General features: G+C 39.7%; 2 protein-coding genes across 2 annotated transcripts in view; one reads left to right on the forward strand and one right to left on the reverse strand.

Annotated features, from left to right (window-relative positions):
- helz (helicase with zinc finger) overlaps positions 1-11,970 on the forward strand; it is a 49,619-nt gene extending 37,649 nt beyond the window's left edge. Inside the window, exons 25-33 of the mRNA XM_072384573.1 lie at positions 1,615-1,660; positions 2,057-2,244; positions 2,479-2,683; positions 2,805-2,891; positions 3,008-3,511; positions 4,570-4,828; positions 5,628-6,258; positions 6,744-7,032; positions 7,152-11,970. Of these exons, the coding sequence (XP_072240674.1) occupies positions 1,615-1,660; positions 2,057-2,244; positions 2,479-2,683; positions 2,805-2,891; positions 3,008-3,511; positions 4,570-4,828; positions 5,628-6,258; positions 6,744-7,032; positions 7,152-7,531 (2,589 nt within the window). The 3' untranslated portion in view covers positions 7,532-11,970. The remainder of the gene's footprint in view (positions 1-1,614; positions 1,661-2,056; positions 2,245-2,478; positions 2,684-2,804; positions 2,892-3,007; positions 3,512-4,569; positions 4,829-5,627; positions 6,259-6,743; positions 7,033-7,151) is intronic.
- Positions 11,971-13,070: 1,100 nt separating this feature from the next.
- LOC140305630 (voltage-dependent calcium channel gamma-1 subunit-like) lies at positions 13,071-25,147 on the reverse strand. The gene is made up of 4 exons (XM_072384576.1): positions 24,593-25,147; positions 17,659-17,733; positions 14,628-14,774; positions 13,071-14,483 (listed from the first exon to the last, which is right to left on the reverse strand). The coding sequence occupies exons 1-4, from the start codon at positions 24,828-24,830 to the stop codon at positions 14,251-14,253; spliced, it is 693 nt and encodes a 230-aa protein (XP_072240677.1). The 5' UTR covers positions 24,831-25,147; the 3' UTR covers positions 13,071-14,250.
- Between the last annotated feature and the right edge of the window lie 209 nt (positions 25,148-25,356).

Below are 25,356 nucleotides of genomic sequence, written 5' to 3' on the forward strand. Positions count from 1 at the left end.
GTACAGATGGTGTTTTGGTGCACGCATGCGAAACAGACTTTTGAGTCAACATATGTCTTGTAATTAGATTTTTTTCTTTTTTTTTCACATCAAACTTATCTGTCCTCATCAAATATTCTGGATTTTATGGCTTTTCATTTGATTTGTCCTTCTATTTATTTTCTAAACTAGAACCTCTTGTGCCTGATTCCTCAGTACAATGTAATACACTAAGAACAACAATGGCATTGTCATCTCTTTATTGCCATCTGTAGATAGTCACATGATATTTGTACAATCCATGAAATCATACTTATGAGAGTTTTGTTAGCAGTATATTTTGATTAGATTAAATAAACGGACTTCAGGCCTCAGTTCCAATCCGGTGTGTCTGTTGCAGCATGTAAGACCTCGTCAGTTTAAAACAACAACAAAAAAAAAGTGTCTTAATTGCAGTACACATCAAACATTTTGCAAATTCCATTGATCCTGATTTCTTCTCATTGGGTTGGTTTATATTCTCTCCCCTTGCCAGCACTAAAGGTTTCTGTGTTAAATGAAATCTTTCCTAAGTGGAACAGAAATGAATCTGTGCCCTCTTGTTCTGTGTGTTTTTCCTGCTTCTCAGCTCAAGGTCGAGGACCTGTCATCTCAGAGCTGTAACCTTATTTTAGGAATAAGCTGGGCATGATTTTCTGTAACAAAGTGAGACTGAATAGAAAACGACTTTGGGAAAGACTGTTTGCATATTGAACATTTTTGGTTAGTATCTTAGAATAACTAACTATGATTTTGGCATAGCTGAGCAATCTTTCTGATTACTGTTTCAGATGATATCCAGGTTTAATGAGAGAAAACAAATTCAGTAGGGTATCTCCCAAATACCAGTAACTGAAAGTATCACATCATTGCTATAATATTGCAAGTCAGCCCTGATTTATGCTTTAGGGTGTAGTTGGATAGAAGTTTGAATTTTAATGCAAATGCATTTTTATTCTGTTAAGGTAGTTTTTTCTCATGGAACCACTGATCTGAGTACATGCAGATGGATGTAGATAAATAATCATATTGATCTGACATTACCATAGCAACATAGTAGATCTGCATTCTTTAAAGCAACACAAATATTAATTTGGATTAATACTCTTTCTTCTTTTCTGTAATGCAGTAGTTCCATTAAAAGTGACTGTTGTTTAACATTTATTAGCTCTCAAAGTGCTCATAAAGCTGCCGTCGCTGTAAATTTGGTTTTCAATCACCGCTGATTAAAGCAGAGCTAGAAACCTGCTGCCAACCACAGGTGGGAGTTGCATGTGCATCAGTACTCACACAGGTGTAAGACACATGCTTAGACATGGTTCTGCAACAGCTTTGTGTTGGTACTTTGCAAATGTTCCTCTACATGTTATAGCCCAAAATGATACTTGTGATATTTTTGTTTTGGTTCAATGCAAATGGCTGTTTGTATATGTTAGAGAATGTTTGACACATGAGAAATATAAAATCCTCAACCTGTCCTTTACTTCACAGATGTGAGAGAGTATGGATGTCAGTGTAATCCTGCATCTTTCCATACATTTCTTAATGTCTCCAGACTCGTATTTACGCTCACTCTCTTTTCCCTCATTCTTTCAGGGGAAACATTCAAACCACGCAGAGCACCTTCCACCTGAAGGATATGGTGAGTGCAGCCTGCTGCCCGTGTTAACTACTGTTTATTATGATATTATTAAAGAATAGTTGAGAAATTAATTATCGTTTGTGATCAAATATCACAGTGGAATCAGAAAATGATGATCACTAATGTTTTCAGTGAACCTTTGAGATTCTTTGAGATAGAATTAGTCTGATTGTGTCAGCAACTCTAGTCTTTTAATAAGCTACATTAATATTTGCTCAAAGTAATGTGTATGATTTGTGAAAAGCTTTTAGGATTAATACAGGGTGTAAATCAGACATTTGTACTGTATTTCCTGAGAAATACTGAGATTGTTGTAACATTAACATGTCATCACATTGAAGGGAAGAGTTATTCCTATTTGATTAAGACTACCTTACCATTTTTCCCCCATTGCAGTCCAACCTAACCCTGCTGTGTTGATGGGAAACCCTATTCGAGCGTTCACGCCTCCTTTAGGGGGCACAGCAGCTGGTATGGGCAAGTCTCCCAGCCCTGTGCAGAGGATCGATCCTCATACAGGAGCCAGTATTCTTTACGTTCCAGCTGTCTATGGTGGAAACATGGTCATGCCCATGCCTCTGCCGGTAGGTTTCCTTCTTCTGGTACCATGTTGGCAGATGAGTACTATATGTATTTTAAGTTCTGTGCGAAAAAGTGCATATTTAAAAAATCCCTTTATTTTGATGAGACTAGCCTATTAGCTGACAAGTTGCTGTGTGCAAAATAATAACAGCCCTCCTTTTATGTGCAGAATACTACCAAAGATTTTGTGTTGTATGTAAAAGCTTTTTTTGTTTTTTTTTTTGTTTTTTTCAAAGCTGCCCTGGCCAGGTTACCAGAACCGCTTTGCTGTGGATCCTCGCATCATGAGCCACCCAGCAGCCATGGCCTACAATTTCAATCTGTTGCAGGCACAGAATCGAGGCTCCCCCATCCCTTACAGTGGGGTGGCGCACCCCTCCTCTCTAGGAATGGGCCAGCCCAGCCCTGACAAGGAGCTACAGACTGACCCCATCAGAAATGGTGTGCTTTGATTTTTATTTCTATATCAAATGATTGGCTGCTGTCACAAAGGGCTTTAATGAAATACAGCTACAGAGAACAGCAAGTCATTTCAGGATCCTTTTACATTCTGACTTTTTAGGTAAAGTAGAAGGATGTCCAAAGTCTGAACAGAACCGTCTTCAGACCCCAGAGAGGAAAAACACCGATGCAAAAGAAAAACAGGCACGTTTTCTCATAATCAGTTGGCATTTATGTTTTCTGCTTAGTAAAAAAAAAAAAAAAAAAAAACCTACAAGCTTCATTGCTGATAACTAACTTGTTCACTTCTGGTTTTCCAGGGAGATTTAGACACAGGCCAAAGTCGAAATCTGGATTCACAGACAGATGGGATAGTTGGATTTCCCAATGCTCTGCTCCATCGAAAAGACCCTACAGCTGCTCAAAGACCCCTCAACTACCATCTTGCACCACCCAGCCCAGCTTTCCCTCCACATCCTGTCAGTGGAAGAACCTTCCCCCAACAGTATCCTGTATCTAGGCTTCCTTATAGGGTAAGCCAGCCTCAGCACCCAGGAATGGCTCCACAGAATCAGCAGCAGCAGCTCAGTCCTGCCTACACTGGTGGAAGCCACAGCGCTTCCTTCTTCGGTGGCCCCATACCCACTCACAGACCTGTACAATCACCGTCTGTGGATGGGCCAGACGCTGGAGGGGTGGAGGAGATGAGTAGCTCCATCAGGACTCCAATGGGGCACCAAGTGGGTCACCACACAGGCCTGACACAGCATAACAGGGTCGGCAACTTCGGGGAGGATGGACAGGATGGAGGCTTGGGAGACAGTTTGGGTGAGTGGAACACAGGGTTCCTTTTATAGTTGGTAAATATAGATGTGGATTGTATTTTATAAACTGTTAGCACTAGCCACCGATTTACTTTTAGTCATGAAAAGAATAACTGCCATCAAATTTCATGGGAAGGGAGCCAAAAGGTAGTTTTAAAGTCTTACTTTTTTCTCTTTGTTTAGAAGTTGCCTCTCATTTTTCTATCAGACTCTATTATGTTTGCTTAGAGGCTATTTTATAGCTTTCCTTCACCCACTCTTCAAAGTTAGTTTTCAAAATTTGTTTCTTTCAGGTTTGCCCATGGTATCACTCGGTATTTCAACGATGGGAAGAAAGCTTTTGTTGTTTATTACACTACTTAAGCAATCATTTCCTTTCAATTTAAGTCATTAGTTTTTATCATTAGAGTAGTAGATTGGATTAAAGTTTGATTAAAAAGCCAAATACATTTACTCAAAAGTCAGTAATGAGAGTGAAAGCAGTCCTTTGTTGTTGTTTTTGTAGTTTCATTTTTAATTGTCTGAGGAGGAGTGATGCTTTTCATGACTTTTGCTAATAAATGGTGCCTAGCTGAGAGAAGAATTCACTTAAAAATGAAGAGTTTTCATAATTAATTAAATTTTTCATTGTTATTACTCCTTTTAAGTGGTTGGGTTTTGTCAGTTGTACACAGTTTCACCTGCAGTTTAATGTCAAGTTGAAAAGAGCTGGTAATATTGAGCCATTGTCAATTTCACAGCTAAAACACAGATTGACAGTGGAGTTGAGGATATCTTTAGCATTAAGAGGTTAGATTTCGGATATATCATCAGTGTGAGACTTGCAAAAAAATGCAGAAATTGAATGACTGCTCAGAATATGCGTTTCAATCTGTCACCATGTGTGTTTGTTTTATTTCCATTTTAACTTTTTTAATGAGATACTTGAAAATGTACATCACGAACGCTGAGGGAATGGAGTTGGTTGTTTTTTGCTTGTGTTGCTCTACTGTGTGTAGTTACATTCCTGTGGACGTGGATGTCATACTACAACAGTAAATAATCACTCACTTGCCCTTTCAGACCTCCAGAATCCCATGGCTCTTGAGGCCCTGAGCCAGCAGCAGCAGCAGGCAGCCAGGCTGGGCCAGTGGGGGGAGGCAGCGGGCCCTTTCCTCCAGGGAAGCATTGCCTTTCCTCTGCCCCAGCAGCTCGCCCACCTTGCTCAACCTGGCATGCCTCGCTTCCCCCATCAACTGCTTCGGGCAGCTAGCTGGGGCCTCAGTGCCAATTTGGATGAAGAAGCTGTTCCTCCTCACTCCACAGGGCCATCTTTCAACAGGTTGGGACTAAATACTATTGTCTTTGTATGAGCCTGGTAGACAAATCCCAAAGAAATCTTCCACTATTGTCATTGAACATATAGTGTCTTTTTTTTGTTTTGGTAAAAACTGAAAACAGAATGGAACACAATAACTAACTTGAGTCGGACTGCTTTGCCTGATTTCCTTCTACAGTTATAGTTCACCCCTTAAAGGGGACATGTGATGGAGACATGTTTTTTTTCTTAGCTTGAAAGCGTACATTTTTATGTCTAAAGTCACTACCATATCAAAAAAGCATTTTGTTTTGGGCCCATATATAAGAAAATATGAGTCATTCAGATCTGCAGGGGATACTTTTGTCACTCTACAAGGTTATCCAGCCCCTTTTCTTGTAGTCTATGCATAGCTTTAACTTCATGATGCATTCAGAGATTATTGAGCTGTTATGTAACAGAGGAATTACACTGAGTTCACCATGGTGTTTTTAACCAGCCAGCAGCTATTATTTTCTGTGTTTTAACAACTTGAGCCATTCAACACAAGACTCAGAACAAGATTGTACCTCAAAGATCGATTGTTGCCTGCTAGCTGTTCATGTTCCAAGAGGAGAAGGGGGGATGGGGGGGGGATCTATGTAATTAAGAATACAATTGTTAGTTAAGTATGTTTAAATCATCCTGGTGTGTGGTCTTAGCTCTCAGGCTATTTGTTGTATGATCTCTCATATCAAAAAAAGTGTGCTCCAAGGTTATTGATGGGTTGAGTGGGTCATATGATCTCGATTTCAAATATATACATGAATTTTTCAATTCCTAGGCACCCAGGCCTCTTGAGAGAGATACCCCCACAAGAGCAACCTGAACCGAGAGAAACGGCTGAGATGCAACCCCCACCTCAGTCCCGTCTCCTCCAATACCGACAGTCCCAGTCCCGTGCCTCAGGTGATCCTTCAGCCTCTTTAGCTGGCATCTCCAATCATGCTGGCCCTTTTCCAACTGGACTTTACTCCCATGATACTGGTCGTAATGTTCTCAATGACAACCTTCTCAACAATCAAGCTCTGCAGCAACAGCATCCCGGGAACCCCCTATACAATACTGGTAGCTACCAACATCAGCCCCCAGGACACTCTGGCAGCCCCCCTCCCTCCCAGGTCAAATACCTTCTGCAAGAAGCCCAGTGGTCCCATAGTGGAGCTGCATCTGCATCACAGCAAAACCACCTTTTAGGGAACCAGGGTCACAACCTTCCTTATGGACTACCCATTATGGCTCACCCCAGCAGGCAGGAGCAAGTACACCTGATGCAACTTCACCATCAGCACCAGCAGCAGCAGCAGCATCATCAACAGCAACAACACCAACAAAATCAAGGTCCAGACCAGGACTCCTACCACCCACTGTCTCCAAGAACATCAGCAGCAGCAGCCCTTCACAATGTAGATGAGGTAAGACGCTTGTAGAGAACAGTGTCATTTAGTAGTTAAATCAAATTAGCTGTGAACCTCAAGTAGCAGGGTTTCCCACATAATGTTGATACTTGGTTGGGTCGCCCAAATATTAACGCCCTTGCGAACATGTTTGACAACAAATTTGCATATTTTCACTTATTTACAATCGAAAGTAGCGAAATGTTCTACTACGAGGCTATGTTCAGCACTGCAATTCAGAAGAATGAGAATTACACGGCAGCTGACGTGCATCCTGTTGCAACTTAAAAAACAATGAATGAAAATATTTAGTAGCAAAAGTGAGTTTAGTGGATAAATGAGGATGTTCATAAACACAAATGGCTGTTCCCACTAAATCTTCAAAGTCGTGTTTGTTTGCTTGATTTGTTGTCTTTAGTGTTTTTTTTTGTTTTTTTTTCTATTAAAACTAATTTGGATCGCATAAATGAGTAACTTCCTTACCGTCTCACTTCCTTATCTAGTATGAACCCAGAGGTCCAGGTCGGCCCCTCTATCAGCGCCGCATCTCGTCCAGCTATCCAGATGAATCTTCTCCAGCCAGCACCCACAATGCCCTGTCCCAGCAGCCCCAGCCCTGCCCATCGGACCCCCAGGACCATACACAGTTACAGCATCATCAGCATCCACATGCACCCTACAGTTATCCCTCACAAGATCACCTCTGGCCCAGTAATGGTGGGGGTCCCGGTCCGTTTCAGAACATTCCATGTAACGGAGCCGGCACACTCGCTCAGCATCGGGACCTTTTGGGTAGGTATCGCTGGGGTAGTTCTTTGTTCAAGTCATAGCTGTTTATTCTGTAGGCTACATTTCCTGTCCGTGTCTAACTTACCCCTGTTGTTTTACTCTGGGACATGTTTCAACCGCAGCTTCCAAGGTCCTTCGTCAGACGGATGAGCAGGTAAATCCCGAGCCCACAGCAGCACAGCAGACGCATCCACAAACCATCAGCTCGCTTCAGCACCAGTTTCCTCCTCTCATGTCAAATAAAAAGCAGCAGCAGCCGCAGCAGCCGCAGCAGCAGCAGCAGCAGCCACCACCACAGCCTCCCACAGAACCCAGCCAGGGGGCTCCAAATTTAAGCAAACCACCCACCATGTCCTATGCTAGCGCCCTCCGCGCTCCACCCAAGCCCCGAGCTGTTCGGCCCGAACAGGTCAAAAAGAACAGCGACCCCCTGTCCCTCCTCCAAGAGCTGAGTATAGGAAGTTCAAATGGTAGCAATGGATACTATTCCTACTTTAAATGAGTGTCACTTCTCCTTCATTATAAGTAATGAAATAAGACAAAAAAAAAACAAAAAAAAACTTAGACAAAAAGGTAAAAAGTTTCTTGATTAAATAAAAAAAAAAAAAAAAATAGTGCAAAGTGCATTTACAAAATGTTTTTATCAGTAGATTGTTTTTCTGCATTTGTTTCATTTTAACTTTTTATCGTTAACTGTCTTTTTTTCTCCAGTTTCACATATCTGTGAAGAAAGTAGGTATATATAATGAATGCATTACTGGTATATATACATACTCATTATGTATATATGAATATATACTTCTATTATCTACACTTGTATATGTACGTAATGCTAAAAAAAAAAACTATAATAAAATAAAACAAAAAAAAAAAGGTAAGACTCAGTTGACCACTTAGCTACCCCCCCCCCCCCCCCCCATACTGAAGTTTGTTTAGTTGATACTATTAAAAAAAAAAAAAAAAAATCTGACAAAAAAATGTATGTTGACGTTTTTATTGTCCCTTTTTCTTTTCTTTTTTTATTCCTGAGTTTTCAGTTGACGTTGCTTCTTTATTTTCATACTACTGTTGTCGTGATAATAGACTAAAAGCTAAGTGGTCAACTGACAGCAACTACATGGAACAGTGTATAGAAGTAGATAAATTTTCCTCTAATCTGTACAGATAAAGAAAATAAAAGACTGAATTGTATGCCTAAGACATCATGCTAGTATTTGCATTATGAGTTGTTTTTTTTTGTTTGTTTTCAGCTTCTCTTCCTCATTCTTAGTCATCCTTACCTGGTAGTCGTGGTAAATGTGATTATTTATAGAGAATTAACAACACAATTTATTGCATATTTGACTTTTCACCCAGATCTTATTGGGAAAGATTGTGCAAAGACAAAATAGCAACAACCGCAGCGTTTTTTTTTTTTCTTCCTCTGTCAACTTTAAGGATCAAAGAACACAAGACTTTGCTTTCTCTGATCAGATTGACCGTTTTATTTATTGGACACCCCTCCCCTTTTATTTAGATTTTTACTTCTCTCCCTCTTTGAAGCCGTCATTTAATTGTGGAGAAACTCCCGACTCATCCCATACCGCGCTGGGAACATTGTTTCACTGAGGGATCCGTTTATCATCGCTGATGGAAATGAGTTTTGAGCCTTTTATATGTATTTGTTTGAAACGTTCGCCGTACCGATGGTTTGTGTAAGTGAAGAGCGAGTGGCGAGGTGGTAGAGCCATCATGCTTCCAGTCAGATGAGCTTAAGAACACAGAAGGCTCTGACGCCTTCTTTCTTTGGTCTGACGCCTTCTGTAGCTGAGGAGTAAGCGCCCTCAGGTTTGAAAGCGTACGTAAAGAATATTGTTTAAATCATTTCCAGGCATCGTGATGATCTGAGCTGATGTGGATGTTGTGGTCGAACAGTGTTTTAACATGGGGCAATCCTTGCAAAGTCAACCAGTTTTTAATATTTTTCTTTTTTTTTTCCCAGTCCAAAGGCCTTGATTTAAGGAGCAATCCCAATGTTTTAGCTATTGAGATTTTATGTATCAAATGAAGAGGTGGAAAACTGGGATTTTTCACTTGAATATTAGAGTAAGTCAAAAGATTTCTTAAAGCTACTTTGAAAGACTTTGTCCTTTTGCTTATATAGACAAAATTAAGCCCTAAAAGAGCTTCAGTGACACCTAAGTTTTTTAAATTTACAGCCAGTCAAAGATGGGGGGAAACTGTGCCACTGTGACCGCTGCTGCTTCGAGGGTATTAATTCTATTCATGCTCTTACTCTAGAACAAAGCTTTTTGTTTGCTGTGCGGTTTCAGTACCACAGATAGTTAATGCTGGCAGGAACTGGTCTGTAAAGAAGATGGCTGCAGAGTGAAAAGCTCAAATGTTGAATATTTAAAATAAGTAACGGAAAAAATGACTTTTTAGAGGGAAGTTTTGTTTCTATTGGTCCTCATTTCCTTTTCTGTTCCATTTTTGGGTGCCTGCATTTAACATTTAATTAGATGACTGTCTGGCTACATATTTTTCTGTCTCCATAAGCAAAATTATGGTTATACGCATTTTACCTTTTCAAACTAGAACTGTAATTTCAGTGAAAATGTTGATGCTGAATTTGACCCCTACATTTCTAAATCTGTTAAGTAGCTGTTGCACGGCCAAGACTGTGAACAACTGGTTGAATTGGCATAGAACAGCCCCAAACTATTGGTTTCATGGATGTTTTACAGTATATCTCAGTTTGTCGTTTTCTTTTTATTGTTAAAGCCAGAATGGCCAAATATCCTTTGCCTTTTCATCCAATAAGACAGTCTTTTAATCCCCCAGCAAGGGAACCCTTAGAGTAAATCGTAGCCATTTCTTCCTTCCTGATGGGATCTTTGCACACTTTCTCATGATAGTGAGGATTAAAGACACTTTCCAAGGCTCAGTTTTATTTTCATGTTTGATGGCGTTTAAGAAAAAATAAATAAATCAGTCTCCCCAAATTTAAGTAAAAATATTGAGAAGTGGTGTGTTCAAACCCGTTTTAACTGATCGTATGTTTGTGTTTTGCCTCTGCATAAAAGGAATGCATTTGTAATGTTGTGGAAGTTGTTCCCGGTCGTTCCCAGTATCGGATTATCCGCTTCTTTCGTCTGATCTGGTGAATTCATGTCACGGCGGTTGTTGTATCTCACTGCTGAAATAGCTTTGATCTTTCTTTGCTTTTGCAACAGCCGCATAACCTTTTTTGCCTCTGACACCCAGAGATTACACATGACGAGATGGTTCCCATTTTAACGGAGTTGCTTATGACCGGTTGACGTAAAAGAAGGCCGCGCCGCTACTTGCGCGTGAATTTCAGTTGCGTTCCCGATGACTCGGCCTGTTTTAAGTGAGATCACTGCCCCTTCTGCAAATTGATGAAATGGTTTAAATAAATAAAAAAAAGAAGAAAAAAAAAACTCCTGTTGCTTCGCGACACATCAGTTGCTCGCTGATGCGACTCTTTAAACATCTTGCAGTTGATATCTTAGAAGTGTTTTGAACTGTCAGTGGAGAGCTTCGTCAAAGGTGTGGTCTTATTTTCAAAGGTCCAGATTTTTTGACTTAACAGAAACACGTACCTGTAAATATGCATTTTCTATGTATTTACAAACAAGAACTTTGGGAGCGCCTCAATTTTGTAGAAGATGTTCAAAGAAGAGGTGTATGCCCTTTTTAATTATGCAAATTCACACAAAAAAACCGATCATTCTAGAAATGGACAACAACCTGATTGGTAGTTGCAACATCTTGTAACTTTTTAGATTCTTTTCTTTCTTTTTTTTTTCTTTTTTTTTTTTTTTCTTAAAGATGGTGTCTGACTGATTTGGCAGAGGAGAATTTGTTACAAGACGACTTATTTCACTGTACGATGCGTATTTTTGATGACATGTTGCTGGATCTGTCCCTGTTATGTTTTCCCACCACAGTTGTACAACAATCAACATGGATTTATTTTTAAATGTGATGTCTGTTTTTCTTTTCATGCATGTTGAGGTGACCTGGCTGGGTTTCGATCCCTGTTTTTATCCGTTTCTATTGATTTATGAATGGAAAGAAAAAGAAAAAAGGAAAAAAAAAGCTTTTGATCAACCGACAAAGTCAAATTTTGGTATATTATTTGATGTGTACAATAACTTGTTACGTTATCAGCAAAACTGTTATGCTACTTTTGCTTATGTGTCGATCAAAAATTGAATGGATCATGTAAGTTCCCCTTTTTCTGCAGTTACTTAGCAGGGCAAAAGCTGAGGTTGCTCCCTGACAGATTGGGGGGGGGTTCACAAAGGAGTCACTGGCTAATCTCTGAAGTTGTGCAATACTAATACTTCGCCGCTTCTTTAGCTCCAGTTTTATTTTTATTTTGCAGAGGAGATTGAGCCAAAGACATTTTAAAGGGATTTTAGTTGTTTTTTTTTCTTTTCTCTACCCAGAATCCTTAATTCTTTTAAGTCTTCACTCTTGTGATTAAGTTGGATCAAAAATGTTTTTTTTCGGGTCCCAACATTTCACCGTATATCATGACATGAATTTAAAATTTTCTTGAGACCCTCTGTTGTTTATGCCTTATAGTGAAAACAAGACGAACCGCTTGGGTGTGGCTCACGGGAAGGGAGCAACCTTTTTGCCCGGCCAGCAGAGAGCACTGTGTTCAGCCTTCTATAAGCACCATCTTTTCCCTGTTATCTGTTGGCACTCCTCTGTTCTCCTCTTGCTGCAGTGAATCAATGGCACACCCGTTCTCCCTGCTTCCTAGTCCCATTGGTTCCTCCCTTGTGGGTACAAAATAATGAATAGATTGGTTTTACCCTTCTTCATTTCGGTTGGTGGTGGTTATAATAAAGGATTTAGTCTGTGTTTTAAAGGTTTATTTTCTTTTTTTTAATTTGTTTCTCTATTAAAGTGTTTTTATTGAAACTGCTCGAGCTAAAGGTTTTTTATTATTACTTTTTTTTTTTTTTTTTCTTTCTGCTGCACACAACGGCACAAAGAAGCCTTTGTGTCAGAATTGCATAAATCAGCTGCGTCACCTGGGTCTGCAGGAAACTCGTGTAAGAAGTGATCCCAGACTCAAGCTTTCCATTGAGATTTTCTTTTCTTTACAAAGTTATATAACAAACACACAGACGTACTGCATTCTAAAACTTATTCAAGTGCTTTCCATATTCAGATGAAAAGGTTAGAACCAACAGCATAGGCACTTAACACTCACCCCTACTTTGATGGATTTTCATTTGATACACAGTACTAGTTAAAAGTTTGGACGTCTACTCAGTAAATAAAGGGGTGGGTATGTCCAAACATTTAATTGGTATTGCATAGATGCAGTACTGTGCTAAAGTTTTGAAGCATCTTATTTCTTTATGTATAGCCAGGAAAACCTGAAAGAAATGCAAACTTTTATTGAATCGTGTACAAACACAAATGTAAATACAATATATGAGTCAAGAACAGGGTTTGTACAATTCTAATGAGCTTGAAAGGAAATAATTGGTAAGACCACCTTCATCCCTCAACACTGTCTTAATCGTCTCAGACAAGCTTTGTTGTTATCTCTTTGAGTAGTCGTCAGGAATAGTTCTCCAGGCTTCTTGAAGGACATTTCTAAGCTCTTCTTTGGATGTTGGCTGCTGTTTGTTCCGTTGATGATGATCCCACACTGCTTCAATAACGTTGAGGTCCGGACTCCGGGGAGGATCCATCCCTCCATAAAACCTGTTGCCACTTTATTTCAGCCACTGTCCAAAGAAAAGCTTTGAAACGCCATTGGAAACCCTCGTGCACTACTGCTTAACACCAGTTTAAAAGTCTGTCTCCTTGGAAACAAAATATGCATAAATGAGTTGCTAAAAACTTTTGAACAGGGTATGTTTTAAATTGTGAGTAAAGACATTTTTATACTGAAAATAATTGCACAGAACAACAGTGTGCTGAGGTTTGATATTCCACCTTTGTCTCTGTGCAAAAGCTCAGATTAACTTTCACACTGCTCACCATAATCAAAGTAAAAACACAATATCCACGTGTATCGTACAACACAACTTTTTTTTATATTTTAAAAGTCATTCTGTCTGATTGACAGGTTTTCTGCTTCATCAAACCAAGCTAAACCAACATGGTACGCTTTTAGCAGAGCATCATGGATGCAGCTCATTTTTCTTAATGGTAATCCCAAAACCTCAGTTTGTAAAGCTGCAGTTGACCAAGACAATCATATATACTGTATGTTTTTTTTAGTTTTTTTTTTTAAACATAGTAACCAGCATGGATTGAAATGCACATTTGCCACATGCTTCAGGTGGATCATGGTGTTGCATGAAAATGAACAGAATTTTCTTTTTTTTTTTTTTGTGGCCACGAGCAAAAAGTAAAAGGCCTTGTAAGTGCACCTGCTAAAGCTGAACCTTTTCCAACCCGGTTGGTGCTGCAGACCGTGTGAGTGTTTAGCATTCAGCTTGACCCTCCCACATTCACACAAACCAGTCTGGTTTGATCCAAATCCTTTCTTTTTAACTTCATAATGCAATCCAACATTCTTCATCCACAAAGGCTCTTAATAAAATCATAGAGATGTACAGTTTTAATATGTAGATAGATCAACATTGTTTAGATGATCAGTGGCTTTAGCAATAGCATAGAAAATACTGTAGAATAGTAAGAAAATCATACATTATTCTATGAATAAAAGCTGTTTAGCTTGTTGCCAGGCTGTTGCTGTAATGATTTTATTCTAAGAGCTTAATGTTGGTTCGAGCCAAGACGTGCAGGATAATGGCACGTGGAAGGCCAAGTAAGACCACGGTCACATTACAGACGGCTCATCAACTCTAAATAAAGGATGAGTTGTATATGAAAAGGGAAGCATTTTAAAATCATTTCAAGTGTTTGCAAAAGCTGTTTGGTGAAACTTCTGCTCTTGCTGAGAATGAAAGGTGAGTTTTAAGCTATAGATCAGATTAGAGCTGCGATTAAAACATGATATGATTGGTGTTTTTCTCTTTTTTACTCAGGCTGTGCATACAGGAAGGCAAACAAACTAAACCCACACAAAAGGCCCATTCAATTGCTGTTTGGAAGATGACTGATCCACAAACACCAGCAATAGTTCCCCTTGTGTTACCTTTATTCTCTGATGACAAACTCTTGTTCTTCACAAACTTTTTAGTCAAAACAAAAGAACAACTTTTTGTCCTGTGGTCACTCGACTTGATCCGGCTCGGCGTCCATGCACGTCTCCCATGGATTCCTGGGCATCTGTGGCATGGAGAGGACGAGGAGTGCAAAGCCGCAGAGAAAGAGGAGGACAAAGCCGGTACAGGCGCAGGCGAAGGACCAGGCGTAGTAATATTGAATCCAAATTGTGTCCTCGCTCTCGATCATCCGTTTTACAGACTGGCGCATCACCTCCAGCGAGATGAAAGCACAAAGGCCTGAGAAAGTGTAAGATGTGTATTTGTGAACCAAATTTGTAGTAGCATCTATGGTGACTCAGCATTAAAGGGGCATTAAAGGCAAACGCATCCCAAAATGTAAAACCTGCTGGGAGGGGGGCATTCAGTCGGTAGTGAACCTACCTGAAAATGCAAAAAACATGCCAGCAGGTTTGAGGAGGTAGTCTCTTCCTTTGCTTTTCCCAGTACATGATCCAACCAGACACAGAGACCCGAGGATCATGAAGGCCAGACTGAAGATGGAGATGGCTGCAGCAGAGATGTTGTACTCTGGAAAGAATTTAAAAAAAAAAAAAGATGTGCTTAAACGCCACGAAAAAAAAAGCATGAAATCAGTGATTTCTTCCACATTATCTCACACATATTTTACAAATATCCAGCTAATATTTGCTCTCTCACTTTATATTGTGTAAATGGTACAATCATGTTGATCTTCACAAATAAACCACCATGACTGTACTTTAGAGTTTGTATTTACAGATAGTGTCTGTTTAACTGGAACAGCAGCTGGCTTGTTTTCCGAGCAGAGAGGTGGATGGGATCCGAGGCCTTTGATCTGCCGCCTGCTTGCCTGTGAGCCATGCCCATGGGAGAGGCACTCCTCTGGGGGCAGAGCCTTCATCTTTTGCTGGCAGGGGAGGATGAGCATCACCCTGAATACCATGTGTTATGATAGATTTTAAGTCTGTTGAGTTAACTCAAGTCTGAAACACCCCTGATTCCCAGCACCAAAAAGGTATGAGAATTTAATTCATACAAGACTTGCTTCGCCGTACAGCTGAAAGATTCCTCAGTCAGAAGAAATGAACATGACTCCAAATGTGGCGCTTTTTCTGTAGAAAGGGCAGTGTTTGAGGCTTTGTTCTAGCTGAAAGGTGACTATGTTTTTAAGTCATATGTTTGCCCTAACAGGGCTATATAGTGCACATTTGCTCACTTTTTTCTCAAATTTGTTGATTGTGTGTGTTATTGAGTAAATTGATTTGCTCTTAATGTATATGCATAGAGATGTGTCTGCATTTAGTATCATAATATATCCTGACTAAAACATCACCACAAAAGGTTTGTAGGAGTGGTGATGAGCTGATGCACAGTGTCTGGTTTCCTCCACACAAGCTGTTTGGAACAGTGGATGCATTTCACTCTTCGTTTCATCACAGGATGAATTTGCCTCTTCGAGTCATTCCTGTTCATTTTGGCAGCCTCCCTATTGGGCTGGATTGATAGAGTGCTGCACTCATGGTTGTCCTTTTGTAATCATCTCCAGAAAGGAAATTAAGATAATTTTTGTATCGGATTCTTATTTACGCGAGGCCCTATGAGCCTTATCACTTATCACATTGTGCTGGTCATTGAAAACTCTTTGGTTTCTTCCTTGGATCCTTCTCCAGAACTCTGGTCCAGCTCACAGGTCAACTGACAGTTTTTTGTTTTTTAACTTCATGGCTTTGCTTTCCCTCTGACCAAAGTCAGCAATGAGAGTCTACATAGACTTTGGCCTTTTTAACCATTATTTCCAATTGATTTAACTACACACAGGTGGACTCTAATCAAGGATGACCACTTACAGATGTAACATGCAAAGGTCAAAGCAAAGTTTCGGAGTATTTATGCTAATTTGATATTTTAGTCATAAAGTTTCTGATAATTCTGTTAAAGCCAGATAATTTAACAAATCTCTCCAGAAAAGCTGGTTTTGCTTTGTCATGGTTGATCATTGTCTGCTGATTGGTGAGAAGAAGAAAAAAAGAACTGAATCTGTTTTATGATGATTCTAAACAACAAAATGTGAAAATTCAAGAGTCTGAAAACTTTCTGTTGGCATGATGTTGTGCACTGCCTCAAAGAAGAAACAAGAATTTCAAGTCAATTGTATTCAAGTTTGCATGCCTTAAGGAAGGAGATGGCCCTCCAAAATGAAAAGACACCATAGAATTCATGTAGATCCTATATATAGTTTTTGCTAGCATGTATGAAGAACCTCCAAATAATCTAATCCGATTATGACTTCCCTCCCTTTCTCAACCTAGAAAAGTTTCTCTTCACACATTTCATTTACATTTTTTACTGGCAACCTGCCTGTGGCAGATTAGACACAAGCTGTATGAATGGATAAGTCTGTGTTATCATACATCTGTTGTGTTTCTTCAGCCTAGTTGATCATTATAGTGTAGCCAAACACCTCAGTTGAGAGTGACTAACCTTGCAGGGGATCTTAGGTCAGTGCTGCAGTTATTCCTGCAAACTTAAGGTCTCTGAAGGACTTGCCCTGATCATAAGGATTTGGCATTTGAGTGTGTAGTACGTGGGTTTGTTTGTGTTGGAGGATGGGGAGAAGGGCACCCATGAAAGCTTGCATTAACGTCCAGGGGTGTAGGTTTAAGGGAGTGTGTGTGAGTTTACACGCAAGCTTATTCACATTCACATCTCAATGATTGAGTATGACAGGGCTCCACATGTGTTTGACCCCCAACGCACCGACTCAGTGGGGCCAAAGTACCGCTGATGTGAAGATGGGAGGAATGGAAGATGAAGGGATCGTGGGCTGGAACAAACCCACACAGACATGAAATGGAGACTGTATAAACTCTAGCTTCTGTGCTGTTACTAAGGTTGCATTTGTGAAAGCGTGTTGGCCTTCTGTCAGTACGCAGACGGTGAATCATGTGACACAGTGAGTAAACTATATGATACACAGCCTTCAACCATGACTGAAGTCCTAAAAAGTATTCAGAAGTTTAATTCCAGAGCAGAGATTAATGTATAGTGCTGATGACTATTTGTGCAGCGACAGCGTGAGGCATAATGACCTGTGTATGCCAGCTGGACAACGTGTTGGCAAAAGATAAAGTAGAAACTGCAGCTCTACTTTTGAATTTTTATGTCTCGTGACAGATTTTGTCACCAGCAGCCAAGTGAGTCCAATGTTGTTTGTGCTGCCATGGGAAACATAAGAGAAAATGTGTCCCCGCACAGTGAACAGCAGCAGCACCAGTAGGAAAGGTCAGTAGGGAAACTGTAAGGGGAACCACTTCCACTTGTTTGATGTCCCAGTTCACACAGAGGATGAAACAAAATGGATCTCTATCTAATTTTTTGATGGGATGGAGTGCAGCAACCTTTAAATAGAACAGGAAAAAAAAGCTAAACCTACCTTTTTGGGTTTTATAGTCGAATATCTCAGCATCTTGCCCTGGAGTGAAGTGCCGGAAGTAAGTGCAGTTTTCCTCTGTGAAAAGAGAAAAAAATAAATTCAGTTTGAAGATCTTCACCACATGAAGACATGTGAAATTGGTCACTTTTTAAAACGCATAAATGAAATAAAAAGAACCAGAACATAGTGATAATGTCATAATGAACATAATGATTGTTGGCAAAGAGAATATTAAATTTCTGAAAATCTGATAGATTGGGACGATCACCTGTTGTTTTGTATTTAGAGCAGGAGATAGATTATGAAAATGATTTGAGGATCATATCAGTGGTTAAGCAGAGGAAGGAGGTCAGAAATATAAGGTCAAGCTTGTCCCAATGATTAATCATGATGGTCTTGCAGTTCATCCTGAGAAAGACGCAGGACAGATGTACTGATGTGACCAATGAAATAAACAATTGTGTTTGTTGTCATTTAGAGCATCTTACCTGAGGCATTTGCAAAGAGAAACATTAGTTATTTAGTTATTTGAAAATGAAAGTATGAATCAGTAGTTTAAGATAATTGAAGATATTCATCTGACTTTGCCAGAATTTGTTAGCTCCAGAAAGCTGGTCTGGATGAGCTTATGTGACTGGAGGAAGATTTCATGTTGGAGTACGATTCCACAGTTGCAGTGACAGAGTTATCAGGTCCACTTACCAGGATTTCATGGCAGCTGAGCAATAACACTCTCAGAACAATTTATTCATGCTATTGGTTTTAGCAAAGATTGTAACACTGATGAGACACAAAGTGCCTATAAAGTGAAGCAGCAGTAAGAAGAGGATTGGTCTCAGAACTAATGAATAAGGGCAACAGAGAAGGACACATGATTGTTACAAAAGCTGAAATATAAGGCAATCCAGCCTACTTGCTTTTATTTGTAAGTAAAAAATCTCCATATATGTTTGTTCTTTTTTATTATCATCAGTGAACTTAAGTACAATTTAAGTAAAACCATGGATTTACTGAAGCTCCTGAACCTCGTAAAAAATGCAGGAAGGAAAACTACTTTCAAGAGCTCCAGAGATTAACGCTACAAGCTGATGAACGATGCATATCTGTAGTTATCTTATGTGATTTCTAATTAAATTCAGCAGCATTTCAGAGAGCTTATCAGTAGCAACTGCTTCTGATCGTATTTGATCAATTGAGGAATAAGTAAACATGGTGTACTTCTACAAAGGAGTCAAGACTTCATGTGAAATAAAAGTGACCCAAACAGATAAAAAGAAAGAAAGAAATATGTGTACAGCATTTTAGCTTTTCCTACATAGAATAAACCATATTCTTCAGTTAAGGACACTCACACAAAGAGCCTGTTTTGTCCTAATGAGAGATTTATGACATGCTGTACCTGAAGCTTCACCTTCAGTTTTTGGTTGGTGGTTTTGCACAGTCCAAAGGTCGTAGATTACCCAGTTAAGTTAAACTGCATTTTAGTGCCTGGCAAATGAATCAAATCATCATCAACACAGACACTGCTCTTAATCTTTGTTTTAAAATAAATCTCATACAGACAAGCATCCCAAACTGTATTAACAGCCCCTGGAATCTTTTCACACCGTTATTGAAGTCTTGCTCCACATACTTTCACACCACCATCTGAACTCCACCTACTGCACACCTTGTGAATATGATGCCTCCCTTTGACACTTCAAACGGTGTCAGATCTCATTCGTTCTCTAAAAGCATGTTAAAACTGACAACCTTAAGATGATATTAACACAAAAATCACGGCAGTTCTAAAACGATGGTCTGCTTTGCTTGGTTTGACTTTCAAAGTAAACATTGTTACAGGAGCCATCGCATTTGATTTTCCTCCTACAGCTGAGGTGTTAAACCTTTGGGATTTGCTTGAATAAAGCCAAGTTACTTTATGCGTTCACTCAGTGCTTTGCTACATTAAATAGTCTTTGATGCTGTGCCAGGTCCATAAAAAATTAAATCCAGTTTAGGAACAGGCTGTGTTAATGGTCAAATCTTGATGGCATTTCACTTAGCTTATAGCACGCAGTTGATTTTGAGTAGTAAAAATGTAAACACAGTTGAGGCTGAGTGGTAAGAGTATGCAGGCTGGATCGCAGTTATCACGCAAAGCCATGTTTGAGAAACATAGGTTTCTGAAAGCACAAGAATGTCTTCGCATTAAAAAAACATGAAATCGTGTTTGCTGAAAGACTGAAAGCGTTTGTCTCAAGCTAAGTCAAGTGCATATCAGTGATCGCGTGGGCATGAGGTCTCCCCTCACGTTTTTAATCTCCTACCACATGGACACTTAAAAAAGGAAATGCTGTCCTGTGGCAATAGCAGTACATAGTATCATATGGAAAGAGCATCATTTCCCATGTTGATTATCATATTTACGCAGGGAACCAATTTACTCATCCTCTCCCAAAATGAAACAACCCTGAGTTTTTTAGATATGAGTCATATGTTTATGAGCCAAGTCAGCACTGCAGTGTTTACAAAACCCTTCCTTTGAAACTGAAAGCTGTAAGTGCTTTATGCCATATTGTGCACAAAAAGTTTTGTTTTGTTTTGTTTTTATGAATGAGGACAGGGACTGGCCATAAAAGAGAAAGAAAAAAACCCACACAGAGGTTGTTACTAAGCAACAAGACTCACTATTTCACTGTAGCGAGCACAAATGAGGGTGTGCCAGAGGCTTGTCAACTAGTTGTACCTCTGAGGGAAACCTTGCATTCAAATATGAGGCTGGAGGGTATTCTTCAAATGCATCAATTTTCCCAAACTCTAAAATTATTTTTCTTAACAGAGTATTAATCAGTCTCAGTCCTCTTTATCCATTTGGTGCTATGCATCATGATATATTTTCTCTTTTACAAGACAGGAAACATGATCTCATCTTTCATGGTTTCTTTTATAGCTATCAGATTTAAAACTTTGGCAGTTAAAGTCCTTTCTTGTTATATATATTTGAATAGAGCAACACATTAGAGTAAATGGTGAATGGTTTGATCTCATTATCTATATCACACTGGTTTACTCTCATATGTGTTAACTACACATCTTTCATAAATCTGAAGATAAACTGGTGGTAGACTGGAATCTGTATTCATCTGTGGAAGTGTGTAGGTCACTGATATGTCACATGCTCATCTTTTTTCTTTGGCTCTCTGCTGACAAGTTCTGTAACACCTCCCTTGTTCCAAATAGGGCAATCTGTCAAGTTTCCAGAGATCAGGTATAAATGTTGGATTGGCAGCATCTCAACACATTGTCGTATTACACTAGTGTCTTTTATAGCTTTGATGTGAGCTGTCAGTTAACTTTGTCTGGAGCAGGAGCAAAGTTTGGCCCGGACCATTGAGTCCACTTGTCTGTTCAGTTTCCCCTACTGTAACCTTCCCTGTTTTTTTTTATTTTTTTATCATGAGCATGCTACCAGAATAACATTCACTGTAGGATGATTTTTTATACTAAATGAAACCTGTGCAAAATATAATACTTGTTGAAAAAAAAAAGTCACCACATTTGCATTGACTTCATTTCTGTCTGCCTCTTTAAATGTAAACCCACTCCCCCCAGATGATGAAAGTAACGCTTTACCACTTGGACGCAAGTCTGTGTCGGTGTTAAAGACATCACAGTCCCTATATATACTGCCTATCCCTGGGTTGGTATGGTATTTAAAAGTACCAGTAATTCCACTTCTTTTTTGGACTATACATCCCATCCCCAGAGAATTGAAGCAATGTGAGTGGCTGTGTGGGATGCATGGAGATGTGAAGCTGCAGGAAGGTCTTGAGGGAACAGTTTGATGGGACTGTGAGCCTTAGAGTCATGCCTGACTTAGTCAGGTGGCCCCGTCACTCACAAAGATGCTGGGCTTGTGTGTGAACACTTGACCCTCTTGGCCAGCACAGCTGAGTATTTACATGACCTATTTTGGTAACTGCAGCAGTGCTCGCTGAGCCCAATATTAATAATAAAGAAATAAATTCATTCACTGCCCAAATGTCATTGGAGAACAAAAGTGTTTTGAAAAGTGCTGCTTTTTGAAAACTTAACTTGCCACAGAATGGCAAAGCGTTGTAGAATATGTGTTGTTTCTTATTTACTGTCCACAACAGCTCTGAATGTCTATATAAAAAGAGAACCAAATTTGAAAGCATGGCAGCATCTCACTGTGAAATAGTCCTTAGATAAATCTGTGCTTAATTTTTTTTAAAAGGTGACACATATGACGCAACATATATTGTGAGTGTGTTATGCAGATATCACAAATTATCTGACATCCTCCCTCCATCTGTACTTTGTCAGCATTTGACCTAAACAACAAGTCAGCCCGTACTTTCCAGATACATGTCTCTCTGTGAAGAGAATCCCCTCACACTCTGTTTGAGTCCTGTTTTGGATCAGAGGTTGACACCTCTCTGAGGACATGTAGCTGTGATAAACAATAATGTTCCTCTCCAAATACAGCTATTGGACCACGGGAAACCCGCGAGACCGCTACATTTCCTTGCTTCTTAAATAAAAGCTGCTTTGGTGGCCATGACAAGCTGTGTGTATTACTGTAAACATCAGCGCTACCGTACTGGTAACAGGCATGTGGCGAAGGACAAATAACAGTCTTGTTACAATGAGTGTGATATAATAAGGAAGCATCCAAATGACTAAACGACAGATCAGTGCTTTCACAATCAATTCATATATATTTTCAAAAGTAGAAATTGTAGATAAAGCCTCCATTATCAGAAACATTTGCCACATGTCGTTGCAGAAATCCCCAGCAGTTAGGATGAGTTAAGCTGATTTTGAATATTCAGCACATGCTTGCATCAATGAACCACCCTCAGGCATTTCATCAGCTCCTGGCACAGCCCTGAAGTATAGCAAATGTGCAGAAATCCCAGCAGCCACCATCAGTCAACTGTTTCTCTTTGTGAGTAGTGAGGATTTGGTGGGGTGTCTATACCCTTGTCCCTAAAAACTGACATACAGGCAAAACACTTATCCGACACACAGTCCAGTAATGCTTCGCAACATGCCTGCAGCGTAGACCTAATTCTAGAGATGAGTGACTCCCACCGTAAACCCCTTGAAATGCAAGTCTGCTGTCAGCACCAGCTCAGCACTAGTTTGATGCATTTTATTCAATTAAAGTCTCTATTTTATCAAAGCAGCAAGAAGAGCATCAGATATCATATGACTTTTATTTTGAGATGTTCATAGCAAGGTGAGCCTTTGTTAGAGCATTAGAATACACACGTGACCTGTAAACCGTTGTGGCCAAAGTATTCAGATCGCCCCCTTTAAGTAAGAGTATCAATAACACAGTTGAAGCATATTCCATTCTAAGTTTAATTTAAAAGCATTTGTAACACTACAATGATTTACTTAGTTGTTGCATTATTTGTTGTTATTGCACTTTCATTCCTGAAGGATTGGCATCTGACATCTTTTACTGTTGGTTAGTTATTCATTTATTTTTCATATTACTCTGCATTTAGGCTCAGGTTTGATAACCTGATGCCAAATATCTACAGTTGTCTCCTTTAGTCTTTGGAGCCTTTCTCTGGTGTCATAGCACATTAAGACCTGTTGAAACATATATACGAGTACCTCTACTTATGTTTAAAGTGTGCTTTAAGTATGAATAGGCTGGAGGTGCCACTCACCAAGGTAGTTCAAATCTAATGAACCCTCTGTAAGTTTGGGTTACACATGCTGCTTTCAAGCCATATATCTGATAATCAATGTTAAACAAATGCAACTCTCCTTTGAATCAGGAAAGGTTGTGTTGAAACCTCTCCGAACATTTGTGATGTTCAGGTTTTACGTTAAACCCAGAATAAATAGTTTTATTTAAGGCTTGTACTATTAATAATAATAGTAATAGTAACACAGTTGTTTAAAAAAACTTCCATTTTAAATAGAAACCTTATTTAAATATCACATTTCACAGAATGTAACTTAGTCTGCTTGACATTGAAAGACATAATACAGAAAATAAGCAACTCGGCCAATAACAAGAAAGCTCAGAGATCACTCTCTCCCATGGCTAATGCTGTGTTTTGCAAATGCAGTTAATTTGACCCTAATTAACAAAATGTAATGAGTTATTCCTTTGCCCGATGTTCCAACACGCCACAAAGCTTCATTTGATTTTGCTTGGTAGATTTGGCTTATTTCCTGCTAAAAAAAAAACAGACTAAAACAAACCATATAAACCACATAACCTCCTCTGTGGAGGTAATGAGATCATAAATATGGAATCTCAACAGACATGGAGAAGTTTTTAAGGAACTAATCAAGTTCCTTGAAGATAGTAAAAGGACAGACTGAACTCACTTGAGTTTTATGATGAGAAACTTCATTTCTTGATATAGTTCAGTAAGCTGAACAGGAAAATGTGACTTGTCATGTGACAATGAGTAAAATCCAGCAGTATCATCTATGCCCCAACTCCTAGTGGTCCTCAAATTTCATACCATACCTTTTTTGACCAACTCACTCTCACTTTATAACTTTGTATCATGCTGGTACCTTCAACACTTTGTGTGGGGTCCCCAACATCTGATCAAACAGACCTTATCTAGTGTAACATCTTTAGATGTTTTAATAGACAAAGAAAGCTTACTGCATTATGAAAGGTGATAAACAAGTGAAGTACAACGGGATCTTTCTTGGTGTAACAGTATATAATTTAGAAAGTCACATGACATGCCTGGAGATCCTCCATCAAGACCCCTATTCTTAGCAGCTTCATACTTAATCAGCAGGGACTGTGTTTCAAGAAACACCTTACCTGATAATCAGTGTTACATATTATATGGCCAAACCTTTGGTCTGAACTTTACAACCATAGAGACAAAATGTCTTTCAGCTTTAAACTCATTTCATTGCTCTGAGTTTAGCTTACCTCCAGGCAGGCTGATGGGGCCACAGCCTTGCCCCTCCACATAGTTTTCCGATGTGATGTAGATGTACTTCTTGCACAGCTTCCACAGGCCAAAGTGGGCCGCCTCGCAGGTTTCGTTGAATCTCTCCACCCGTGGGCTGAGCACTGCCCAGTGGTCCGTTACCACTGCCGTGAACATGCATGCCATACCCACCAACAACACAAAGATGGTAATCTTTATCTTGGTACGCTTGTGCATGATCCCAGGCGGATTGATTTCTGTTCAGTGAATATTCTTCCTCTGATTATATAGAAAAAAACTATATCACTGGAGGCTCTGCAGAGTGGACACACTGGTCTGTGCCAGAGGCTTCTTTCCTCAGTGACTGCAGCAAGTCTTCCAGAAAGCCTTCTCTCCCCACCGTAGACTAGTCTTCTCTCACCCTGTCGCAAATCTGTGCTTCTGGTTCGAAAGGAAGGGGGCCAGACTGCTCTGTCCTACTTTCAAGTCCCTCTTTCCCCACACACTATGAGCTGCTGCACTACTGTGGGGCTGCAAGTTTAGATAGTCAGCTGTTGAGGTAGATCAGAGAAGTTGATGATCAGACTGTCTACCATGGTGGGTGTGTTTCTCAGGGGGTAGTATGCTATAAATGTGACTGGTGAGTCAAGTTGTCAGGCTCCTTGCTTATCCGGTTACAGCACCAGTGTGTTGAGATTCGTTACGTGCCATGAACGTACTAACATAAACTGTTTCTCTCCTCCTAAAAACATGCAAATTCTTA

Source organism: Leuresthes tenuis, unplaced genomic scaffold (genome assembly GCF_036924035.1).
Source record: "Leuresthes tenuis unplaced genomic scaffold, fLeuTen1.0.hap1 SCAF_4, whole genome shotgun sequence".
NCBI classification, from domain to species: Eukaryota; Metazoa; Chordata; class Actinopteri; order Atheriniformes; family Atherinopsidae; genus Leuresthes; species Leuresthes tenuis.

Excerpts from the sequence above, each read along its gene's own strand:
- LOC140305630 (XM_072384576.1), bottom strand. The coding sequence starts at position 24,830 with ATGCACAAGCGTACCAAGATAAAGATTACCATCTTTGTGTTGTTGGTG. Across the intron at positions 17,734-24,592 it reads CCCCATCAGCCTGCCTGGAG|AGGAAAACTGCACTTACTTC; the intron begins GTAAGCTAAACT and ends CTCTTTTCACAG. Across the intron at positions 14,775-17,658 it reads CGACTATAAAACCCAAAAAG|AGTACAACATCTCTGCTGCA; the intron begins GTAGGTTTAGCT and ends AATTCTTTCCAG.